This window comes from Coptis chinensis, chromosome 7, assembly GCF_015680905.1.
Source record: "Coptis chinensis isolate HL-2020 chromosome 7, ASM1568090v1, whole genome shotgun sequence".
Classification (NCBI taxonomy): domain Eukaryota; kingdom Viridiplantae; phylum Streptophyta; class Magnoliopsida; order Ranunculales; family Ranunculaceae; genus Coptis; species Coptis chinensis.
The window spans coordinates 54,409,797-54,432,674 of record NC_141462.1 but is presented as its reverse complement, the minus strand read 5'-3'; the positions used below and the strand labels follow the sequence as shown (position 1 = coordinate 54,432,674).

At 37.1% G+C, this 22,878-nt stretch overlaps 1 protein-coding gene, 1 long non-coding RNA gene and 1 pseudogene across 36 annotated transcripts; 1 reads left to right on the top strand and 2 right to left on the bottom strand.

Annotated features, from left to right (window-relative positions):
* Positions 1 to 3,646: 3,646 nt before the first annotated feature.
* LOC147487986 (DExH-box ATP-dependent RNA helicase DExH4, chloroplastic-like) lies at positions 3,647 to 13,228 on the bottom strand. 35 transcript variants are annotated; one of them, XR_015201732.1, is made up of 10 exons: positions 11,031 to 13,222; positions 10,696 to 10,944; positions 9,654 to 9,765; positions 8,952 to 9,128; positions 8,286 to 8,377; positions 7,423 to 7,545; positions 6,868 to 7,031; positions 6,375 to 6,443; positions 4,151 to 4,208; positions 3,647 to 3,864 (listed from the first exon to the last, which is right to left on the bottom strand). XR_015201732.1 is itself a non-coding variant. In XM_086571983.1 (9 exons), exons 2-8 carry the CDS (start codon positions 10,735 to 10,737, stop codon positions 6,431 to 6,433), a joined length of 723 nt encoding a protein of 240 aa, XP_086428109.1. In that variant the 5' UTR covers positions 10,738 to 10,944; positions 11,031 to 13,222; the 3' UTR covers positions 3,958 to 4,208; positions 6,383 to 6,430. The 35 variants fall into 35 exon arrangements, 17 of the variants coding, with proteins under 17 accessions (XP_086428109.1, XP_086428113.1, XP_086428114.1 ...); XR_015201733.1 differs by having other exon boundaries at positions 6,383 to 6,443; XR_015201737.1 differs by having other exon boundaries at positions 6,363 to 6,443; positions 6,899 to 7,031; positions 11,031 to 13,221.
* A 3,090-nt stretch (positions 13,229 to 16,318) lies between these two features.
* Positions 16,319 to 19,150, top strand: LOC147487985 (uncharacterized). Its single transcript, XR_015201726.1, has 2 exons — positions 16,319 to 17,312; positions 18,403 to 19,150. It is a non-coding gene; the product is annotated as an uncharacterized LOC147487985 (long non-coding RNA).
* Positions 19,151 to 19,707: 557 nt separating this feature from the next.
* On the bottom strand, positions 19,708 to 21,339 carry LOC147487984 (acyl-CoA--sterol O-acyltransferase 1 pseudogene; annotated as a pseudogene).
* Between the last annotated feature and the right edge of the window lie 1,539 nt (positions 21,340 to 22,878).

The following is a 22,878-nucleotide window of genomic DNA, read 5'->3' as shown; positions in this document are numbered from 1 at the left end:
GTTTAAGATGACGCCTGTAGTAATTATTCTGTTTGCGGACAGTCTTTAATTTTTGAAGAAGTGCTTTTCGAGACATATGACTTATATTATCCGCATCAGATATTGGAGAATCGTCAGAGGCAATAACCTCACGCTGAATAATTTGGCGCATTGGTGGAATGACAGTATTAGAAGGTATTATGCTGTCAGCACCAAGTTGTCCTTGACCATCATGTTCGTGATGATCGCCGAATCACATCGGGACCTTGAGCTCTTCGGTATCGTCCATAACTTTTCGCGCGAACGTGATCGAGGGTGTAGTATAAGAACCGCAGACGGCGCCAATTATGTTTCGACCAAATATGATCAAAACACCAAGTGTTGATAAAAAGACGAAGAACGTAGAAAAGTAATTAGAAAAATGATGGTGATCGGGGGAATGATGAGACTGTACCTTGCGGTTGCCTACGTACCCAAATTATCAGTGGGATCAAGTCTCAAGAACGTAGTTCTGAATGAAAAACAGTTTGACATTTATATAGGTAGAGTAGAGAGTCCTTGTAGCTCAAGTAATCTTGTAGCTTGAGTAATTGTGATATACTATAACTTTCAACTGATAATTATCTCTTTGATAAGAAACGAATCTGGACATAAATCAACGTACAGTAGTGGCAAGCCATGTGGCAACCTTAGCCACATGGGTTAATGGGCATATACATTGATCCATGATATTGCGAATTGGGCTTTAGCCCTGTCGATTAAATGAATAAAGTGGAGACTCCTACCAATAGACGTTTGCCACGTAGGTGGGGGTCGAAACACTATCCTAGTTTTCAAATAATCAAGTGGTGTATCATTTGGATGATTGTAGGAAAAGTTATTGTTTCGGCAAGTTAGCTAGATAACCTACCATGTTTTCTTTTAAGTGAGAGCTCTAGCTAACTTTTCTTTTTCTAATGAGATAAATGATTGTACTTAGGCATATGGGTGTCTTGATTACTTAATTTCACATTTGTATAATTGTTGCACAACCCTAAATGTTAACACGTGCTATGTTACAATAAAGTTTGAGTTTAGTATATATATAATTGAGGAATGAAAGGGAAATGAAGTATGCAACCTTAAGGCATGAATTGTTATTGTTCTTTGACTTTGACTATGTGGTTGATAAGAACTACGAAAGCTTGATTCCAATCTTGAAAGATTTGGATACGTAGCCAGCTTTGAGCAAAAGTGCACTATATTATATATTAGTTTTTGTGATAAACGGTATGTGAAACTTGATTGTGCTCTTTCAGAGTGTTGCTCCTCGATTGGGAGTGTATTTTAATTCACGAGGCATTTAATTAATGCATTACTCATAATTGAGAAGTTTGATATATATGGTTTATATATTCGATATTGAGGCGAGTTGAATGATTATTGTGTTTGAAATCTTTATTAGTGATTCTACTGTGTGAGAATATATTTATTTTATGTTGAAAATATTATAATAAATGATAACTCTTGGTTGTTAAAAAAGTGTTGTAAAAAGTCTTGTGAAAATTTAATGTGTCACCCACATCTTTAGATCTCTCCACGCCTCTTTGATGAAAAGAAAAAAAATGAAATGTTTATGACTAATGATGTCATGTAAAAAGCCATTTTAGAGAGAAACTAAGGCATTCGCCTTGCGGGTTGGTTGTATTCCTTAAGTGTACAGGAATGTAGGTCTGGGTATTCCTTGAATCTGGCGGAAATGACCCAAGATATTCATTGAATCTGCCATGAATGACCTGTTAGTGTTATAATGTGTATTTCTTAAATGTGGCGGGAATGACCCAAGGTATTAATTGAATGTGTCATGAATGACCTGTTAGTGTTATGTAGGTTTGGATTCATTGAATGTACAGGAATGACCTGTTACTTTTGTTATGCCCAAAAGAGGTTTTGTTTATGCGTATGGAAAGCCCAGAGATGGTTTTGACTCACAAGTTACAAGTTTACAAGATGGAAATATGTTTCCTGGAGGCGATATCCCCGTTTGAGACATATGTCTTGTAGTGGTACTCAATGTGAGAGAGGCACACGGGCATGTGTGATTTGGCAAACATGTAAAGTGCAAATAATGTAAGAATTAAAGGTTGGGCTGTGTCTATTAATAAATGAGTCAACGAGATAATTAATAAAAAAAAAAGTAAAATATTGATTTTACGTATGATGGAGTTATTGCATATGAATATTTATGTATTATGATGTACATGATTTATTAAAAAGGAATGTTTATGTAGTTTGTGTGAGTTGATACTCACGAGGGATGAATGTACTTCCTGTTTGTGATATTTTTCTCGTTCTCATAACTAGACGAGTGGTTTTTAAGTATAATATTGGTTTTATGTATGAGTGAGTTGTTAGATATAATTGGTTGTATATTATGATATGATGCATATAATTTCTTACGAAGGAATGTGAATATGGTTAGTGTGATATGATGGATATGGTGGTGTGATATGAATGTTAGTTAATATTAGTGATATATTATGATATGATGCATATAATTTCTTATGAAGGAATATACGCGAATGTGGTTAGCGTGATATGATGGATATGACATTAATGTTAATATTGACGATATATTATGCCAGATTATGTGTACTCATGATGGTTGCAGTGAGAGTGAAATAAATGTATACTTTAAAAAATTACGTTTAGGAAATCTAACTTTGTTTTGCAAGAGGGTAAGACTTATTAACATTTTATGCATAGACGTTGTCCTACCCTAACACGTAAGCGGTTATAGATAAAATTTTAATTAAATTAATTTACTAGATATTGGGATTGAAATCTTACTTGGGAAGAAACTACACACCGTTTTGGAAAACGAAACTATCTTGTCTTCCAAGTTGAAATGGTTAGTAATGTTTTATTTATTTATTAGAAAATTGAATGTAGTACTGTATATTTTATTTTAGTCTTACTCATATCAGCAAATTCAATTTGCTGACCCATATTTGTTTTCTTTTGCAACGTGGGTGTGTTCTTAGAAACATAGATGGTAGAATGCAATGGATGAAGACGCTTGATTTGGATTCGCTTTTGGAGCCTTACTAGTTTAAGTTTTCTGAAGTGTAAAGTTTTGATTTGAAACAGATATAATAAACTTGGTTAGTAATTCTTGAATTCGTGAATGAAGAGTTGTTCTTTTGATCTAGTTTGATCTCAGATTTTTATTATTGTGTTTGATAATGGGTTATTAGGGTTTCGTTTCATCCTGGGTTTTCAGATGATTGAATAGAATGACGATTGAGATATTTTTATCTTGAATAATTCTCTATTTTAATTGTCTGGAAATTTGGGGTGTGACATCCAGATCCTACGTAAATATCAAATACAGTTATCCGAACTTCCAGCAGATATCATAACATTTGCGATATTTTGTGCCATTTTGTTCTAAAGTTGATGTCAATTTTATAACAACAACTTCCACTTGGCTCACCAAAAAGAGAGACTAGGAGTGAAAACAGCCCTGCCCCAAAAGTAGCGTCCAACTAAAATTGAACTCCTAAAGAGTAAACATATGAGTATATGACCTTGGGTCATTTTATCCCGACAACCCTAAAATGTGCGCTATGTATACATTAGGCAAGAAAAACACAAGCCTTGCAACGAAAACCCAATACGCAAAGAATAATAACAAAATTTCTGAAAACTAATAATGGCAAAACCTTAACACGAATATCATAGTTATCTATGTTGTTGTTGATGTTAGTAGTCGTGGTGCTAATGGAAGTCATAAAAAAAATCTCTATGGCTATTTATGATAATTTATTCTAACCCCCTCACGAAAAGGTCCGCTCATGTACTTCATCAACAATGACATGGGTAGCATTGGACAAGTCTTTCTCCCTACAGAACCAAAAATGAGGTATAAATATGGTTTCCAACTAGAGATATCGACAGAGAATGGTGTCCAACTATAAATTCAAGACATCATAAGAATTTAAGATTCAACATAAAATTTAGATAAGTGCGACTCAAGCACGTGAGAACAAGGAAACCCCATTTCAAATTCGCAAAACACAGTATATTAGATAACAATTGACAAACAAATATCATAATTAACTAAAACATTAGCAAGCTTCTACAGTAGAGCGAACATATTAACCAACTGCACTTAGACGCAAAAACTTACTACAAGTTTCCTAAGAAGAATGCCTGTGGTACAAAAGAGTAGCTTTGTTCTCTCGTTCCTGATAAATATACAACTTTTAGAGGAAGATCAAGGACTAAAGAGACAAAAACCTTATGATGAACATTAAAAGATTGAAAAAATAAATTACAGAAATATTAAAACTAAAAATAACTTGAAGAAACCCACGCTTATAAGATTTTTAAGGCTTTTAAGAATGTAATGGATACAGTGCCATGTGATGACCGCAATCATCTTATACTCACAGTTTCTGTTCTAGCTTTCTGACGCAGGTATCAAGTGTACAACACGTACTTAGCTTTCTGATGCACGACTCAGGTATATAACACCTCATGGAAGTGTTGACCAGGATAGCAAAACATAGTTTACCTTCCAAGTTACTTTAGCCAATTTCCAATTTTTATTTTAACTAGACTAGTTCGGGGTGTTGCTCTATAAAGAGGATCTCCAATTTATTTAATTGTTCATTCTGATAGGAAAATTATCAGTGATTTGTCTGAGGTAGCACAGTTCCACTGGTCAGGACCCTGGTGGTTGTACTAGAAAGTCTTGGGTTTGTTAGCCACTTACACAGGGGATGGTGGTTGTTCATTCTTTAACACCTAGTTGCTTGCAATGTAAGAACGTATTTTCTTTAAAAAAATCTACTAGGAAGTGAAGAAGATCCAATCATTTTATTAGGCTTTGCTAGTTCATTTGATTGATAACTAGAACAATAGTAGGTGTTTTGCAGCTCCTCTTCGATGCTTTTTAGAGGATAAAGATTTTGAACTCTGCATTGATACTAAAAAAATACAGTAGCCAATTTGATCACTTATTTTATCATTCCAAAAAAAAATATTAGAACTTCACAATGTATACAAAACAAACTCTGCAATTACTGAGGCCGAAAAAAAATACATTTCCAAATTCCGAAGAAATTGGCACTAACATTTCTCAAATGATGAGGTGCTTTCTTAGTCGACAGAAGGTGAGTCCTGGTATTTCAAATAGGTCTATTATTTTCTGGAATACCTCTGGTAATAATGGCCATCCTCAGTCCTCACATTTGCAAATCTATGACCTACAGATAGACAGCATGAAACAGCCATGTTTACGTTGTAGTTTATAGCCTAGTCTCACTAGAACAAAAGAAGATTAGTTTTAGGAAAGTATTGACCTTTCAATCATTCCAATTCAAACGTAAACAAAACCAAGAAATACACACCCACCTTGCACTATCAAGACGAACTTGATAACCCGTATGTGATAAGGTTCTCTAATGGCCGCCATTACTCGATCTCTCTCAACTTGAGGGAGTAGGGAAACCCTCTCCTGCGGGGAAAAGCAGTGTCCTTCCACCCTCTCCCTCACCCAAGCTCTCATTCTCTTACCTCCGCACTCAAATCACTCAATCATTCCCATCTTCCTTACTCTCTATAACCCCAATTTCTTTGTTTTGTCCCGGAACTACAACTTCTGGTGTGCTATGAAGAAGAAGAAACGAAAAAAACTCTTCTTTTTTCTCCTTCTGTGATGGTAGTTAGTATTCTGTCTAAGATCTATAGATCTGACAGTGCAATGAGAGTCTTAGTGAAGGGTTTTGTTCACCCAACCCTTCCCATTTTGGATCTCTCATTTGGTTTCAATATTTTTCGGTTTTGGTTTTGTTTTTGCAGATCTAATATGCTTTACAGCAGTTCGAAGTCGATTTCTAAGAGTTTATTGCTTCAAATTCAACATTGGAAACATGTAGTGTTAAGGTTGTGTTCATTGAGTTATCCCCTTCATCATTTGCTGTTCAAGTCGAATGTTTCGTTTTCTTTTCTCCGAACGCCCTGGTGTATTGATGCCTTGGCAAGGATTAATGTCAGGCCACCACCGCGCCATTGTAGTGCACTTGGTGGGGCGTTTTCTATGGAAAGCGTCAATCTGGCAATTAGGACCTTCGGGTCTTGGTTTTTGAAGATGCAGTTTGGAGATTTGAGCATTGAATGGATTGGAGTGGTGGTAGTAAGGTGGATACAGCTAAAACATCCCATGTTTGTTGGTGGCGGATTAGATGTGATGCGGTTAGGAGAAGTTTACATGGTTGTACAATTAATGTATTTTATGTTATTTGTTCCTTGTAACTTGTTTGGGTTGTGTGCTTGCTGTAATCGTTTTAGTTCATGAATGAAAAGTATTGGTTTATCGAAAAAAAAAAAAGACGAACTTGATAACCAACCAAAGAACCTTCTGATCCGGGTGGCGGTTCACATCACTCGTCAGCTACTCTTTCTGCTACAGACATAACCTGCGAAAACGATTAGGAGATATCAATCTTAAAAATTCGGCTACGTACAAAACAACTAGGTAATGAGAAACAAGATTTGTGATACCCCATGGTTAAAGCCCCATCGAATAGGAAGATGCTATAGAATCTAGATCCAAAATCTGTATAATGATCTACCACTTACTTGTGTTGAGGCTTTTTGGGGAAACCCAGAAAAAATGGTGGGCTTTTGGCCCTGGGTGGCTAAGTGCCCCAGCAGGGCCACTAGGGACACATGGTATGCGGTGGCCATGGATCTTACAAGAGTTTAACAAATAGACTAGACTTTTGACTCTTCTCTCAGGGCTGATGTTCATGGAAATTGTAATCACTCCCCCAGCGACATACTAAAACTACTTTTCACAAGACATAATATTAACAAATTAAAAGCAGAAAGTACTTTTACATGAGAAAGTAATTATGCGCCGGTGACATACACACATACAAATAGCAATAGGAAAATCTGAGTAGGAGTGTTTGTAGCGCTATTCTCCTTGGTTGTGTGCAAATAATGTTACAATATCCCCCAAGTCCTGCTTTTATCGTGTCATTCAATATAAATTGTGGTACCTGCCCAGTTTCAGAAATTGTAATATCAGGTATTTGGCTCTTATTGAAATTGAATCCATAGAAAAGTTTTGATCCACACTAAATACAATACATTTCATAACATAAATTTCCACATGTACACCAATCTTCAACAAATAAAGGAATTTTATTTTCACTCCCTATGGTTATTCCTAACTTTCCAATTTTAGGCGCAGAGTAACGGTTTTTTTTCACTTCCTAATATGTCTTTTTCTTATATATATATATATATATTTTTTTTTATCACTTCTAATATATCATCAACAAAATTTGCAGCAACAAAAGAAATGATAAAAACATCAGATATTGGGAGGCACAAACAATGCCGATAATGCACAGGAAGTCATTAACAAGAAGAAATCTCATTGTGTACCTGAGTTGTCTTCCCACAACCTGTTTCCCCACAAACAACAAGAGCATCATTTTCCTTAAGCAATCGCAGTATATCACCTCTAAACTCTGCTATGGGAAGAGCAGCTCTGGCATCTAGCATTTCCTACAGTGAAATATCCAAATATTTGAGAAGACAGAGATAAATAGAAAGAAATCATGGCATTAACATAGGTAACAAAACAAATCACTATTTTTTGAGGAATGATATGGAATATTCTTCGACATTTTCTGACTCGATATTCCTTACTGTGGCTTGATATATTCCTACGCATTTCTCTTCCTTCCGAGAAGTATACAACTATGATACGATTGTCTCCAAATCTATAGAATATTGACACTCCTATTCTAAAAAAGTATGTGCCAAATACGCAGACACGGATACACAAGGACAAATTGAAGGTTATATACCTCAACTTGTGGTATTTCACCGAGTCGGATACCTACAGGTACACTTATCAATGTCACTTAGATAATTATGAGTTATCAATACGCTGATACAATTATTACAAATGGGTCCAACGAAGTTTCCATTTTAGTAGAAATAAGAACAATATGATGATCACACAAATAAGTTAATTATGTTACGATCTCGTCATCTTGTGTGTTCTATTATATAGAGTGACAGAATAATATCTATGCTAATAACAGAAATAGAAACTGAACCTGAGTTCTTTAATTCGGGTAGACAATACAAAGTTAATGATTACCCATATAAATTAATAAACAAGTACATTATTAGAAAAGAACCTGAGCGATTCAGGAATAAGAGAAACATAAAAAAGACATGCACACATTCTAGTATATCAAACAATGTTGAAAATGGCAAGAGAACCAGGATATAACCTTGTATTTTGCCTTTACCATTTTGTTTTCTTGTTCCTGTCTCAAACTAGCACTTTCACCTACTTTCAGAACATTTTTCATTTTTCTTATCCCTGCAAGTACATTAATAACTTTTTTATATATATAAGAAGACAGTTAAGAAAAAGATATATGCCACGGCTCAGGATAAAAGAGATTAAGTAAAAAAAGGACAGAAATCCTAACCGATAACAGGAAATATTCATACACAGAAAACTTGGCATGGCACAAAGTTACTCAGCCTATCAAAATGGCATCTTAACCATAACGATGGAAAAGAATCAACAATGTCAAATTTTCTTGAAGGCATTTATCAAAAATTGAGAGGGAATGAATAAGAAATAGCATATAGTGACTTTGAGAAATAACAAAACTATATAATGAAAACACATATTACAAAACAGTAAATCATATTTGAAAGGTATATGCCATTAAACAATTATTGTTGGTTACAATAACACCGCAATTACTTGGGAAACACAACTACTACAATGTTTCAACTCTGGACCAAAAACAGAATTTAACCTCTTTATCCATAGCCTTCCATCTATTTATCTTGTTACATAACTACTCTTAACCTGTTTACTAATATTGCTAACTACATAGTATTCTGAAGGTAAATAAGAGCATTTCCGTCGAAGAACATACTCTCAACTTTAGCAGCAGTGGATGGAGATTCTATCTTTTCACAGACTTGAGCCTCTCCAGGCGTTTTACCAAAATATGATGAAGTACTTTGTTCAGAATTACTGCCACTCAACAATGAATCCACAAAACTGGTTCTTCGAGTCTCCTCACTGTCTTCTATTCTGGTTGGAGATTCTCCTGCTTGTAGGGAAAAGACCAAATGTTAACTAATTCAAAATAAATAAATAAGCAAAACTTTTATTTATAATCCAAAACGGTTATAACTTATAAAACAGTTTTCCAAAAAATTAAAATAAACAGAATCACTTTTCATGTTGGCTGAGGTAGACAAGAGATTTGGTACTATAAAGAACTCTTTTATGGACCCCACCCGCCCAGGTATGAGACTTTTATTGGTAATTAAAGTTAATTGATATATCAAAACAAAATGAAGTAGGACTTTGAGAAAATTGAAAGTAAACCCTTTGAGTACTGTCTATAGCATGCACTCCTATCAACTGACTGTTGTAGGGGTAAATTATGGCGCTGGTGACGGCATTAGTATTGTTTGCTTTGCTCTTTTGACTTTCTTCTGATTAATAGATTATGTAACGTACTTATCTTTCTGAACGGATTTAACAAATATCTATTTGCAAGTCAAATAAGAGACAGAGAGAGAGGAGTCATATTAATTATCAATCTATGATACAATATAAATTATACCTTCCATCAATTTGACAACATACGAAGAGCATGGCTCCGTAATTAGTTGATCAACAGGATACTCGGTAAATAGACGATAAAGAGCAAATACTGCGACTATATTCTGTGCATCCTGCAAGACACCTTCATTTGAGATTCACAAATTAAAAGGCAATATTATTAATGAATAACTGCACATTTTGATCATGCAAAACACCACAACTAACATTCTCGTCTTCCATAACTTAGTTATGTGAAATTCAGAAAACATGATTGGTAATGGTACTATTAATTTTTCAAATAACAACTACAACCTAAATGTATAATGAATAACATATATATATAGTAACCATATGTGTACCAAATGTTGTTAGAATCGAGCCAAGAATCTATTTTCTTCCTGAAATAAAATACAAGTGGTAAACATGTGAAGGAATGAAACTAATTTCAGATTCTGAAAAGAAGAATCCAAAGCCTAAGGATTTTAAATAGGGGGAAACATAACAACATATGGCACGTATTGCAAATTGTGTAAAAGAAACATAAATTTCCGGAAAGTGGCAACTCATAGCCTCGAACAGGAACACTAGCGGAAGTGCGGAACCAGTTGAGTAGTAAGAGTCACATCTTGAGAAAAAAAAAAAAAATAGACATGTTTTATACGTAGCCCTGAAGGATCTACACATGGAAAGTTCCTATAAGGATATTATAACGACAACAACAACAAGGGAAGTAAAAAAGATAGAGGAATAAGGTGTGCTGCACAAGGGGACAGTAGGTCTATAATTTGGAATGTGTAACACAGACAGATGACTAGGGAACGGCCACAAAAGCATTGATACTTTCTAATGGAGAAAATAGAGGTACTCTATGGGCTTTTGATAAGCTATGCACAGAGATTAAGAAGACTAGAACCTTCAGTAACTTTCATTACTAGAGAAGCTAGACTAGCAATGTTAACAATATACGTGAAACATACAATTGTATTAACCATTAAGCACAATTTGTAATTTCTGAAGAAACCATTAAGCACAATTTCTAAACTTAATTTCCATCAATATACCTTCAGAGAATAAACTATTAAGTTCAACATCTGGCTCCTCATTTTCTATATTAACCATTTCCTCGTTTTCTATACTATTATCAGGGGGTTCAATCTCATCCCCAGTGGTATTTCCTCGATTCTCTGTATCACATAAATTTATCATCTCAAGGCCCTCGCAAACATTAAAATCAGAAACTGAACCTTCACTCATACAATAAGAAGCATACTCCTTTTCCAACCCTGGTGTCAAGATGTCATCTGAAAGTCCTGCTCAGGAAAATGGCACAGCACGTGAAAAAATAGTATAGAGATATGCAGACGTAACATCATCAACTAAAAGCCTAGGGATAAACCTAGATTAGACATTTCTTGCTTGAGTTGGCGGATTTTGTTTCCTGATATTTCCTGGATTTTCTTGTCACCTCTCTCTTTTGCATTTATAGCTTCCAACCTTGCAATATGGTAATCTTTGGCAATAGATTCAGCACGAGCGCTTGGATCAGAGACCTATTTAAATGGGCAACTATCAGGGGTCTGTTGGGAGATTTCACTAGAAAGTCACACCTCAATCTAGCTACTTTCTATCCCAAATGATTTCAACTTGGAGATCACACCAAGGAAATCACCCACCCAAGACTTTGGTAGTTATCACAACAAACTCAAACAAGCAAAGCCACTAATTTATCATCACCCATAACAAGTAAACAATAAATAAGGAAGTAAATATGCAAAGAGACACAAAGATTTAGGTGGTTCGGTAAATGTTACCTACATCCACACAAGAGCCGAGTTTCCTTTATAGCAAAGATTGGAGAGTTTACAAGAGATATCAAGAATCAAGAACAAAAGGCCTCACTCAAACCCTAGCTCAATAGAGCTCCCACAATACCCAAGAAATGAATCTCTCAAAAGTTATCTCAACCCTAACCATAAGTTTCTTTATATAGGTGGGGAGAAAATTTCGTGAGAAAATGGGTTTGGTTATTGAAATTTCGACAAACTGTCAAAATTTCATAATATTTCGTCAAGACGAATTTTGGTCGGTTCACCTGGGCCATCCAAACTTCTTTCGGTCGGTTCACCTGGGCCATCCAAACTTCTCAAGGTTGGTCACATCGGTAGGAATTTTGAAACGAGGAAGGAAGAAATGTGCATGGATCTCAGTTGGTTCTCTTGGGCCGTCCAAACTTCTTTCGGTCAGTTCACCTGGGCCATCCAAACTTCTCAAGGTTGGTCACATCAGGCCGATTTCGAAACAGGAGTGAAAAAAACTACACAAAGGTGGGACAGTGCTGACGGGCCATCCAAGAGTGAAAAAACTGGCTTAATCCAGCCATCTATGTTTCACAACTATTAGTTCTTCACTACCATCACCGGAGCAAAGCTCGACGGTTCCACAAACCCAACAATCTCCCACTTGGAACCTGTCAAGATTCTACAAGCACATCACATCTCAATTGTAAAAACTCCATCTAAATCCAATTTACTAATGAAACACTCGGCTCATCCAATATAGTCTTCAAGCAAGAAGACCCGACGAAGTTGAACACTTCAACTTCATCTTCACAACACCCCTACCATAACATAGACATGTCTCCGTGGTACTCCATAAATGACACAATATCCGTTTCACCGCTTCCCAATGATGTTTGCCAAGGTTAGCTATAAACCTCCAAGCAACTCCCACTGCATGGGATATATCCGGGTGCGTGCAAACCATGTACCATCGCCTAGGAGCTTGTTGGAAACCATGCAAGCTCTTTCTCAGCTTGCGCACCATATTCTCTCTATCCTTCCGTAGGAAACCCAACAGTTGTCGCGTGTAAATCTCCTCAACATGGTCACAATGGAGGTGAGCGGTAACTGCTAAAGATTTAAACCTTCCGCTACAACAATACTAAACACTGACTGAAAAGTATTTGGGGAGAATATCATTGCCAAATATTTCTTGGAACCATCATGTTCTTTCTTGACTCGATACACCCATTTGCTCTGTAGAGTCATGTCCTTGGATACTTTGGCAAACTCCCAAGTGACATTAAAGACGAGGGACTTCGTCTCATCATGCATAACAAGCTCCCACTCGCTAGCATCACCAACCTCCAATGCCGAATCATAGCAATGAGGTTCACCATCATCAGTAAATAAATGGGTGGAGGGAGGACACTTCATGCTCGGTACAGTTTGCCTAGATAACCTCCTTAGTGCACGAGGTGGAGATGGACTTGGTGGCGTAGTCTCTTCACCCGAGTCACTACTATAATCATCTGACTGTGGAACTTCCACAACACCACGACTCATATCAAAGCCTTCCAACTCAACATACTCAGTGTCACTATCTGTAACCGGCTCCACGGGCTGTGCTTCTTTTCTGTCATTGTACAAAACCATCTCACTGAACAAGGCATCTCTGCTTCGAATAATTTTCCGGTTTTGGTCATCCCAAAAACGATAACCAAGATCATCATCGCCATATCCAATGAAGGTACACTTGACATCAAGCTTACTCCTAGCTTAGTCACTAGTGTGCATATAGGACTCACACCCAAACACTCTCAAATGGGAAAGGTTCACATCCTTCCCACTCCACACTTTCTCTGGAATCCTTAAATCCAAAGGTACTGACGGTCCTCGGTTGATCAGGTAAGGCTCTGTGTAACAACACTCTCTGCGAACTGCTTGGGCAAGCACGCTGAGTGTACGCATACACCTAGCTCTCTCTGTCAGTGTTCTATTCATCCGCTCTGCAACCCCATTCTGCTGAGGTGTCCCTGGCAAAGTCTTTTCCATCTTGATGTCATTGTCAGCACAGTACTTTTTAAAACCTGAATCCTCATACTCTCCATAATTATCAGATCTCAGCTTCTTCACCTTGAAGCATGTCTCATTCTCAACCATGGCCTTCCACGTCTTGAACACTTCCAATACCTCGGACTTGTGTCTCAAGAAATAGACCCACACCTTCCTAGTATGGTCATCAATGAAAGTCACAAAATATAACTTTCCGCCAAGTGAAGAGACATTAGCTAGCCCCCAGACATCTGTATGAATCAACTCAAGCTTCCTAGCTTTCAGAGTTCGACCCATCTCCTAAAAACTCACCATTCTCTGCTTTTCAAACATGCAATTCTCACGAAGTCAAAGTCCGTTTAACTAACGGGAGTTTACCGATGGAGTGAAGGATTTGCATTCCTTTCTCACTCATGTGACCAAGTCTGCGGTGCCAAACATTCGGATCCTCTTTGCCATTTGCCACAGCATTCGACCCACACCCGTGTGCGGTCATGTAGAGAGTACCATCCTTGTCGCCTTTAGCGACTATTAGAGAACCCTTAGAGACTTTCCAAGTATCCCTCATGAAGATTGTAACAAATCCTTCACTAGCCAATTGACCCACTGAAATCAAATTCTTTCTCAAATCCGGAACGTGTCGAACATCCCTTAATAACCATGTCCTATCTTTCAACATGACACGAACATCACCTTTGCCAACAATGGCACAAGATTGGTCATCACCAAGAAAGACCTTTCCAAGGTCACCTTTGGTGTAGTTCACAAAAAACTCTCGATTTGAGGTCACATGGAATGATGCGCCGGAATCTAGAACCCAAGACTCCTTATTGTTCTCCATCGAACATATCAGGGCATCATCTTCCACTTCAACTACATTAGCTTCTTGATTCTTCTTGTAGTTGTCATTCCTTGGTGTTTGGCATCGGTTACTATAGTGGCCAGGCAAACCACAATTGTAACATATAATGATACTATCATCTCTAGGCTCATCGCTAGGGGTATGAGAGTTCATTCTCCCCCTTCTATTTCTCGGTCTACCACGACCCTTGTGCATGTGCATCCCTTCGCTCTCGGTACTCAAAGCCGAACCCGATGTCGAGGCCCCATCCGAACTCCTTCGAATTTCCTCCGCTAGTATCATACTAACCACATCGTCAAATTTCAACTTATTCATTCCCGCCTAGCCACTAATAGCCGCAACCCTAGCCTTCCAACTTGGAGGCATTTGTCCTATTATCGCCAACGCTCTCACTTCATCACTAAATGTAATCTCAACCGACTCCAATTGGTCTTTCGTTTGGTTGAATTCATTTAAGTGGTCCTTGAAAGAATCATTCTCCGACATTCTCATGGAGAAGAGCTTGGTAATCAAATAAACTTTGTTCGCGGCAGAAGGTTGCTCATACATGCACGTTAGTGCCTTCATGAGAGACGTCGCCGTCTTCTCATTTTTAATATTGAAGGCCACAGACTTCGAGAGACTCAATCGGATTGTCACCAATGCTTTTCTATCTAGCAAATCCCATTTGTCTTGCGGAATCTCATCGGGCTTCTCACTTATCAATGTTTCCATCAAATCCTTTTGATAGAGTACGTCCTCGATTTGCATCTTCCAATAGCCGAAGTTTGTTCCGTCAAACTTCTCTATCTTGTAGCTTTCCTTTTCGGTCGTCATAACTTCCACTTGAACCAATACAACGGTGAAGACTCTCTCAGAGGAATTTCTTCAAACACCTAGCTCTCAATGCTAAAGGTGGAGTCTTTCCTCACACACCTTGTTCCAATGATTCAAAACCGTGCTCCGATACCACTTGTTGGGAGATTTCACTAGAAAGTCACACCTCAATCTAGCTACTTTCTATCCTAAATGATTTCAACTTGGAGATCACACCAAGGAAATCACCCACCCAAGACTTTGGTAGTTATCACAACAAACTCAAACAAGCAAAGCCACTAATTTATCATCACCCATAACAAGTAAACAATAAATAAGGAAGTAAATATGCAAAGAGACACAAAGATTTAGGTGGTTCAGTAAATGTTACCTACATCCACACAAGAGCCGAGTTTCCTTTATAGCAAAGATTGGAGAGTTTACAAGAGATATCAAGAATCAAGAACAAAAGGCCTCACTCAAACCCTAGCTCAATAGAGCTCCCACAATACCAAGAAATGAATCTCTCAAAAGTTATCTCAACCCTAACCATAAGTTTCTTTATATAGGTGGGAGAAAATTTCGTGAGAAAAATGGTTTTGGTTATTGAAATTTCGACAAACTGTCAAAATTTCATAATATTTCGTCAAGGCAATTTTGGTCGGTTCACTGGGCCATCCAAACTTCTTTCTCGTCGGTTCACCTGGGCCATCCAAACTTCTCAAGGTTGGTCACATCGGCCGACTTCAAACGAGAAGGAAGAAATGTGCATGGATCTCAGTTGGTTCTCTTGGGCCGTCCAAACTTCTTTCGGTCGGTGCACCTGGGCCATCCAAACTTCTCAAGGTTGGTCACATCAGGCCGACTTCGAAACAGGAGTGAAAAAAACTACACAAAGGTGGGACAGTGCTGACGGGCCATCCAAGAGTGAAAAAACTGGCTTAATCCAGCCATCTATGTTTCACAACTATTAGTTCTTCACTACCATCACCGGAGCAAAGCTCGACGGTTCCACACACCCAACAGGGTCAACATCATGAACAAATATCTTGCAAAAAGGAGGGAGGCAAAAAATCAATCCTAAGCCTCCTCCAGAGAAATACCACGGGCTCGATGGTTGTTTACAAGAAAGAAAGCCGAGTCAGTCTATACCGAAACATGAATGACATTACCTCCTCCGGAAGCTCCCCATCGACATCGGTAGCCAGAGTCTCCCACTCATCCTGTAAGTGAAATATAATCCACTCTTCAGATCATGTGGTACAGTGATAACATTTTAAAATTTTATTATAGGTATGGCCTTTTAACCAATCAAAAAAAAATGTTGATTTAGAAAATGTAACTCCTTAAACATCTGAAGGTATAAAGATTGAAAAAGAAATAAAAACTCGGATCAAAGGAATATTGTAGCACAAAAAGAAGATAAGAGGCATGCAGTCAAGGTGAAACAAGTTTACACGAGTTTCCCCAGCACTGCCATTACCCAATAGCACTGCAAAGTGTTCAAAATAACCAATCTGGGCAATCAAGGATTTTATTCCACTACCTACAAGTTAATAAGCCCCACAAAATCATAGATTCAAACAGACGAGGTTGTGTTCCTTAATGGCTTTAAGAGGTTGTACTTGGATCTTTTGCGTTTAACAATGAGTGGTTTAAAAAACTAAAATTCCTGTGGTCAATGTAAATGATGTTTTTACTTTATATTTAGCGAGTGCAACTGGATATTTTCACTTTTAAGTATGTAACAACAAACTATTGGTTCTTATCTAATGCGAATCTAAATTTCCAATGGAGTACCTCTTCCTCTTCTTCTTGTTCCACGTACTGTATAATCCAATCAGCTTGGGATGGTTGCCGCATATCCAAAGCATTAATTTTATATTAGTATCCTGTGCTGATGGATGATGTGTTGGAGGAACCCAATCTTCCCGAGCAGTAGATATGATACTAATAGACGCTCCTAGTGATACACACCAAAAATATAACAATACGAAACACGCCGCTCGTTTCCGGGAATATTTAAGCACATCCAATCTAGAGGGCATGTTCCTACAATATCGGGCCGGCTAGGTTGACAGCCAAAATCTAACCATCCAAATCAGAAACCTTAAGCACGATATAATCTAATCTTCTGTCTCCAATTTGCTCCATTGAGCTGCAATTCTCTCACGCTCTCCTTTAACAGGTTCGTTCCTCGATTTCTTCTCATCTCTTCTTGTATATATCGGTTTTAGAGATCTGTAAATCAAAACACCAAAATTCATGACTCTAGTTGTTCATAACTCGTTTGGAGTTTATCGAATTCATCCAGAAATTTATCTCGCCATAGCTAGGTATGTGCATTACAGAAAATTGAAATTTAATTTAGGTTGCTATGATTGTATCCATCTTACGATACAAGAGAGATAAATTTTGAATGCTCTCTTGTATTTCAATTGGAAAGAGAGGTTGTTCCCAAAAATATGCGTCCCTTGATTTTGAATTTGATAGATGGAGAATCTAGTTGTTCCACAAAAATTCATGAGTAGGCCAATGTCTGAAGAATGGACATTTTAGATGGCTGATAAGTGAGAGGGCAGAACTTTGACATACTGACTTGTAGCAAACTAGAGTTCAATCTTGTGTTCTGAACCAAACTGTCATTCAAATTTGTAGTGCCATGGAGGATCATAATAGACAGAATTTTTAAAGAAAAAAATAAGTCTAAAAATTAAATAATGTTAGTTAATTTGTTCCCTTGTTTCACATATGGAAGAAGTACGTACCATAGATATATGGTTTGTTATGGGAGTATGGGACTTGCCTGTTGACCCCATTGGGAGTATGGGACAGTTTGTTTGATGCATCTTCATTTTCAATGATATTGTGATGCCTACTGTCTCCCCTTATCGATGCTATGAGTTCATTGGAAGTGCCAAAATATTTTTTGGCTAACCACTTTTTCGCTTGTAAGAGATTTATATCTATAGAACAGATAAAAAAAAATTTAGCACAACTACTCTGCTCACTGCTTGAAAAAAACTTTTCGTTTTTCGCACAATTACCTTCTTCTACAGAATTTTTATATAATGCCTCCCTTTTAAGAAAAGAAAAAAGCCAGTCCCACACAGAAATGGCCCCATTAGGCCATTCAAACCATAGCACCATACCTGAAATGAAACCAAGCAAATTGCTTTCATAATGTTACTTATTAACATTGGTGCAGTAGTCATAAATCATATTAAGACTTCAATTTTAAACATACCTTGAATAATGTTCTTATTTGGCTGTTGTAGATATCATTTTCATTGATGTTGTGAAAGTAATTAGGAAATTGAACAAAAGCCAGTTCTTTAGAAATCACAGGATCAAGGATGAAACACATTGCTTGTCGAAATGATCGACATCGTCATTGCAGTTCATATCACAATCCAAGACTAGCGGATAAGGGGCATTGCTTATTAGGCGGATACTTTCGAAGCCGGAAAAAAAATGGAATTCTTAGTGTTTGAATATACACGAGTTTTATAACCTTGGGGTAATAACAAATGGGGATTTACCGGAGGAGCCCGCATGAATATGGACTATGAGGGGCCAACAGGGATCGGGGTTTGGTACACACTACTATAAGAGTTTGGTGGAAGGGAAGGGAATTCTACATGCCGACGCCAGTTGATGGCCAATGAAGCAACCGCAAGTTTGGTTCAAACCTACTCATCATATGGACCACCTGTTCCAAAGAGGACTTTGCTCAAGCTTTGAGCCTTCGAGTCCTTACAAGTTCAATCGGGTCGATCGGACTCAATTGCTATATGGTTTCCTCTCAAGGGCTATGAGAAGACGAATTTCTGCTTTGAAGTTTATGTCTATACTTTTAGTTCTTTTGTTTTGCTTTCCAAGTATGAGATGTAGAAGAAACTTTGATGTATCATTTGTTCAGTTAGTTTCAGCAGGAAAACTCATTCTACATCAAGTTTCCATACAACCGGGACCGGGTTTTTGTTCTTCTTGAGATTTTGCAATAAGATTGGAACTAAGTTGGCACACTTGGTTTAAGACATCAGAATTTGTATGCATGATACATCAAGCTCTAGAACCAATGAGTCACACTATCTAGCATTTACAAGATAACTGTCGTAAAAAAACATTATATTGCAATTAACACCTAAGTAATAACTTCCATTCGCAGGTGCCGACTAGCAAAGTCTTTGGGTGATAATACCAAAGGTCTGGGACTCGAACTCCGCCAGCATCAAAGAGTTACTGATCTCATTTAAAACAGGCTTACCAATCAAAAATAATAATAATAATAACTTGCATTCACTTTCTGTTATCCAGCACCTAAACTTTGAAGTGTTAGTTATCATAAGATTGGTAGAAATGCTATGCCAACATTAAAAGTCGCATAAATTATATTTATCTTGTTACAAAAAAGAAGGCCACTTAAATGTTAGGGCCCTAAATGTTATACGCGGAATTCCTTCTATGCAGTAAACATAATTTTTACCCCCTCAGGACGCACTTCTGATCGCTTTTGCATCTACACGACAAGATAGTAGCAACTTATACAGCTTACACCTATCGTATGAAAGCAAAATTTGATGGCATTTGCAATGTACATACACGGTAGTCTTCTCCCTCACCTGCCTGAAGTGCTTCTGGTAGTCTTCTTCCTCCCCTTTCAACCTATGCGTCAACATCTCAATTGCAAACTGCCTCTCAATAAGAGGGTCTTTACGGTTTACATCTTCAGTCCTCCCCGGGTCCATCGCATCAGGTGGTGTCCTGCGCTCCATGTACTTTTGGTACCAATCCTCATATGCTTGGGTCTTTTTTGCTAATTCTTTCCTGGTATCTTGCTTCGCATTGAATCTTCAGTTTCACTTCATCCTGCTGATGCAGCATGATATTTCTTCTTCATTGGCCCACTTTTTCCCTACAATAAGCGTACAAATACTGCGTATAGGATCATATACAGTGGGTCGTAGAATACTGGTAACCATAAGATTCCATCTTCTACCCCAAAAATCTTGTAAAGAGGTCGATAAGTATGGGTCATCAAACTGTGGCTCGATCTCCAATCCCAGTATGACCCGAGCAGGGGCTGCACTCATGGCTAATACAATATCCACAGCAAAGTATATATGGCAACAATAAAGGGCTAGGATCAAATTTTGATGAATATATTGTCTATAGTCATAGATTTTGACCACCAAAGCTAGAAGTAAGACCTTTATAGCATAGTTTAAAGGTGATCTGAGGCCTGTTTTGGATGTTTGATGAGATGTGTGCTCTTTGTCTTTTATCTTGATGGGAAGACAAGCTATAAAAATGAAACTAAGGAGAGACATAGTTGGATCAGATGATTGTGATAAAGCACCTTGATTGAATGCAAAGAGAATGAGCTTAAAATTGCAAAGCCAAGTTATGAAAAATGAGGTAATTGCAACTAAATGCACAGATGACAGATTTAATGGGAGAACGGTGAATAAAAAGATTATAGGAAGTAGAAAAACAAGTCTAAATGCTACTTCTGGGATCTTTCTAACTATCAAGTAACACAAGTTTAGAGATGCAAAAACTGTTATCCATACCTTGACTAAGCTCTTGATCTCATTCTCTCCCTCCATTTTCTCCCTTTTCTTCTCTCTTTTCACCCTGTACTCTTGCTTTGTGATCATCTGAAAGTCTACGCTATTTAATACTAGTGAATGCCCGTGCCAGTCGGCACTCTAGACACATTGCTTTTGAACAACACCCCAAGAGACCATCTCTATGGTAGCATTGGATCGATGATATAACCATTTCCAACAGTTTTATACTTCATAATCATTCCATACGCATACTCAAGTGAGCTTAATTATTGCAATTCTATGCATTTCATTTCTCACAAACCAACTCATAACACATTCATTAATTCAATACATATCAGAATGAGAATGATAAAAATAAAGGGAGAGAGTCTTCAATTAAGAGCATCATCATTTTTTTTAAAAATAAAAAAATCCAGCAGAGTCTCCTTTGTATTTTCAATATTTCAAAAATTTAAATCCTGTCATAACCTGAAAATCAAACAATACAATTCGCATAGATCAACCATAACAAAATATATAACTTCATATTTATACATAACCCAAATTACTTCTAAAACTAAAAGACAACTCATTAAACATTAAATAAGACTTTGCATAATTTTTCACCTAGGGCTAATTCTAGTAACGAAAGGGAAAAATAAAATAAAATAAAAACTCCACTGATCGAGTTCCTCATTTCTCTCATTCTCCCCTCTATGCATATTGTTCACACCATTCTGCTACCATATGGATAAATGTGCCATGGAGCAAAGACTACAATCAAACTTGTGGCATGAATGGGTATTTTGGAGATTAAAATTGAAACACTACTCATGCCTATCAATATGTTCATACGCAAGCATGCCAATAACAAAAAACTGCTCAGTAAAGCAACAATGACCATAAAAAATGCTTATATGGTGTAGCTATTCTCTATTTGGCATCTAATCATGAAAATCCCTAAAATTGGAATCATCCTATATTAACCATAACTTATAATCTAAAAATAAGAAAGCGTCCCATCAAGAAAAAGAGAAGAATGAGGGTCAATTGTAAGGAATGGATTGCATAGCAAACATTTAAGTACTCAATCTCAAACACTTTTTTCAGCAACTTGATTATGAGAGTATGAGAGTGGTAAAACCAAAACCCATAAAATTTAACCACTTAATAAAAAAAAATGACATGTATGACTATATATAGCCAATCAATCACCACGTTGAAATCTATCATGTGTTTGTAAAAAGCTACCAAGACAAAGATTTGTGAAAGAGCTATCAAGACGACTACCGATTGAAATCTCTACCATTGCATAACTCCTATATTCACAATGATGACACCCAAATGGACTAAGCTATGGTAGAAGAGAAGGGTATGTGCTCCTCTTCCCAACAACATAATTTAAGGTGCTAATGAGTTAGCGCAAGGCACTGCAAATCAATAACAATATCCAATACATTCTAAATGTAAATGGCAATAACAACAAAACAACGATACCAAAAAAAAAAAAAAAACATTAGTACCAAAACATAGAAAAAAACAAATAATTGAAATTAGATTAAAACTTAAAATAATCGGAAAAAAACAATGTACCGGAAGAAATTGGAATCAAATTCTTCGACAATGAGAAATGAAAATGAGAATTGAAGGTGGGCGTTGAGATTGGGTTGGTGCCATAACCAACATCTTTGAATGTGAAACGGTTGAAGAGAAAGAAGAGACACCCAATTTTTTCTGAACATTAAGAGAAAAAAAAAATGATTCTAAGAAAATGATATGATTAATTTCTTCAAAAAAGATGTATAAATTCATTGTACCTTTTTTATGAATGGTGTGGAACCTAAAGCTGTAGAAGTAGCCATGGTGTGGAACTCTTTTTTGAAGGCGTTGTTTACTTATTTATGTTGTTGCCGTTTTTCTTTAGTAAAGGAGTGAAAAAATTTAATAAAATAAAACCCAGAGTCATGTTTCTCGGCTCGAACCTGCGACCCCCATGGAAACAAAGCCAAAATAACCAAGCGGGAGCCATTTCCGTCAGTGTCCCGATTCAAAAATTAAATTGGAACGCACATCTCAACCGTTAGATCTTGCTCAAAATAATCTAGACCGTCCTTTATTATAATTTTGTTTTGTAGTGAGAAAAAAAAACCCTAGCTTATTAGATAGATATCATTTGAAGGGATCTATTCTACTGCCCAT

Bases quoted from the DNA above. Each gene is read 5' to 3' on its own strand.
- LOC147487986 (XM_086571983.1), bottom strand. From the start codon at position 10,737: ATGAGGAGCCAGATGTTGAACTTAATAGTTTATTCTCTGAAG. The intron at 9,129-9,653 runs GTATAATTTATA...CCCTACAAGCAG, and splicing joins TGTTGTCAAATTGATGGAAG to GAGAATCTCCAACCAGAATA. The intron at 7,546-8,285 runs GTTATATCCTGG...ATTTCACTGTAG, and splicing joins TGGTAAAGGCAAAATACAAG to GAAATGCTAGATGCCAGAGC.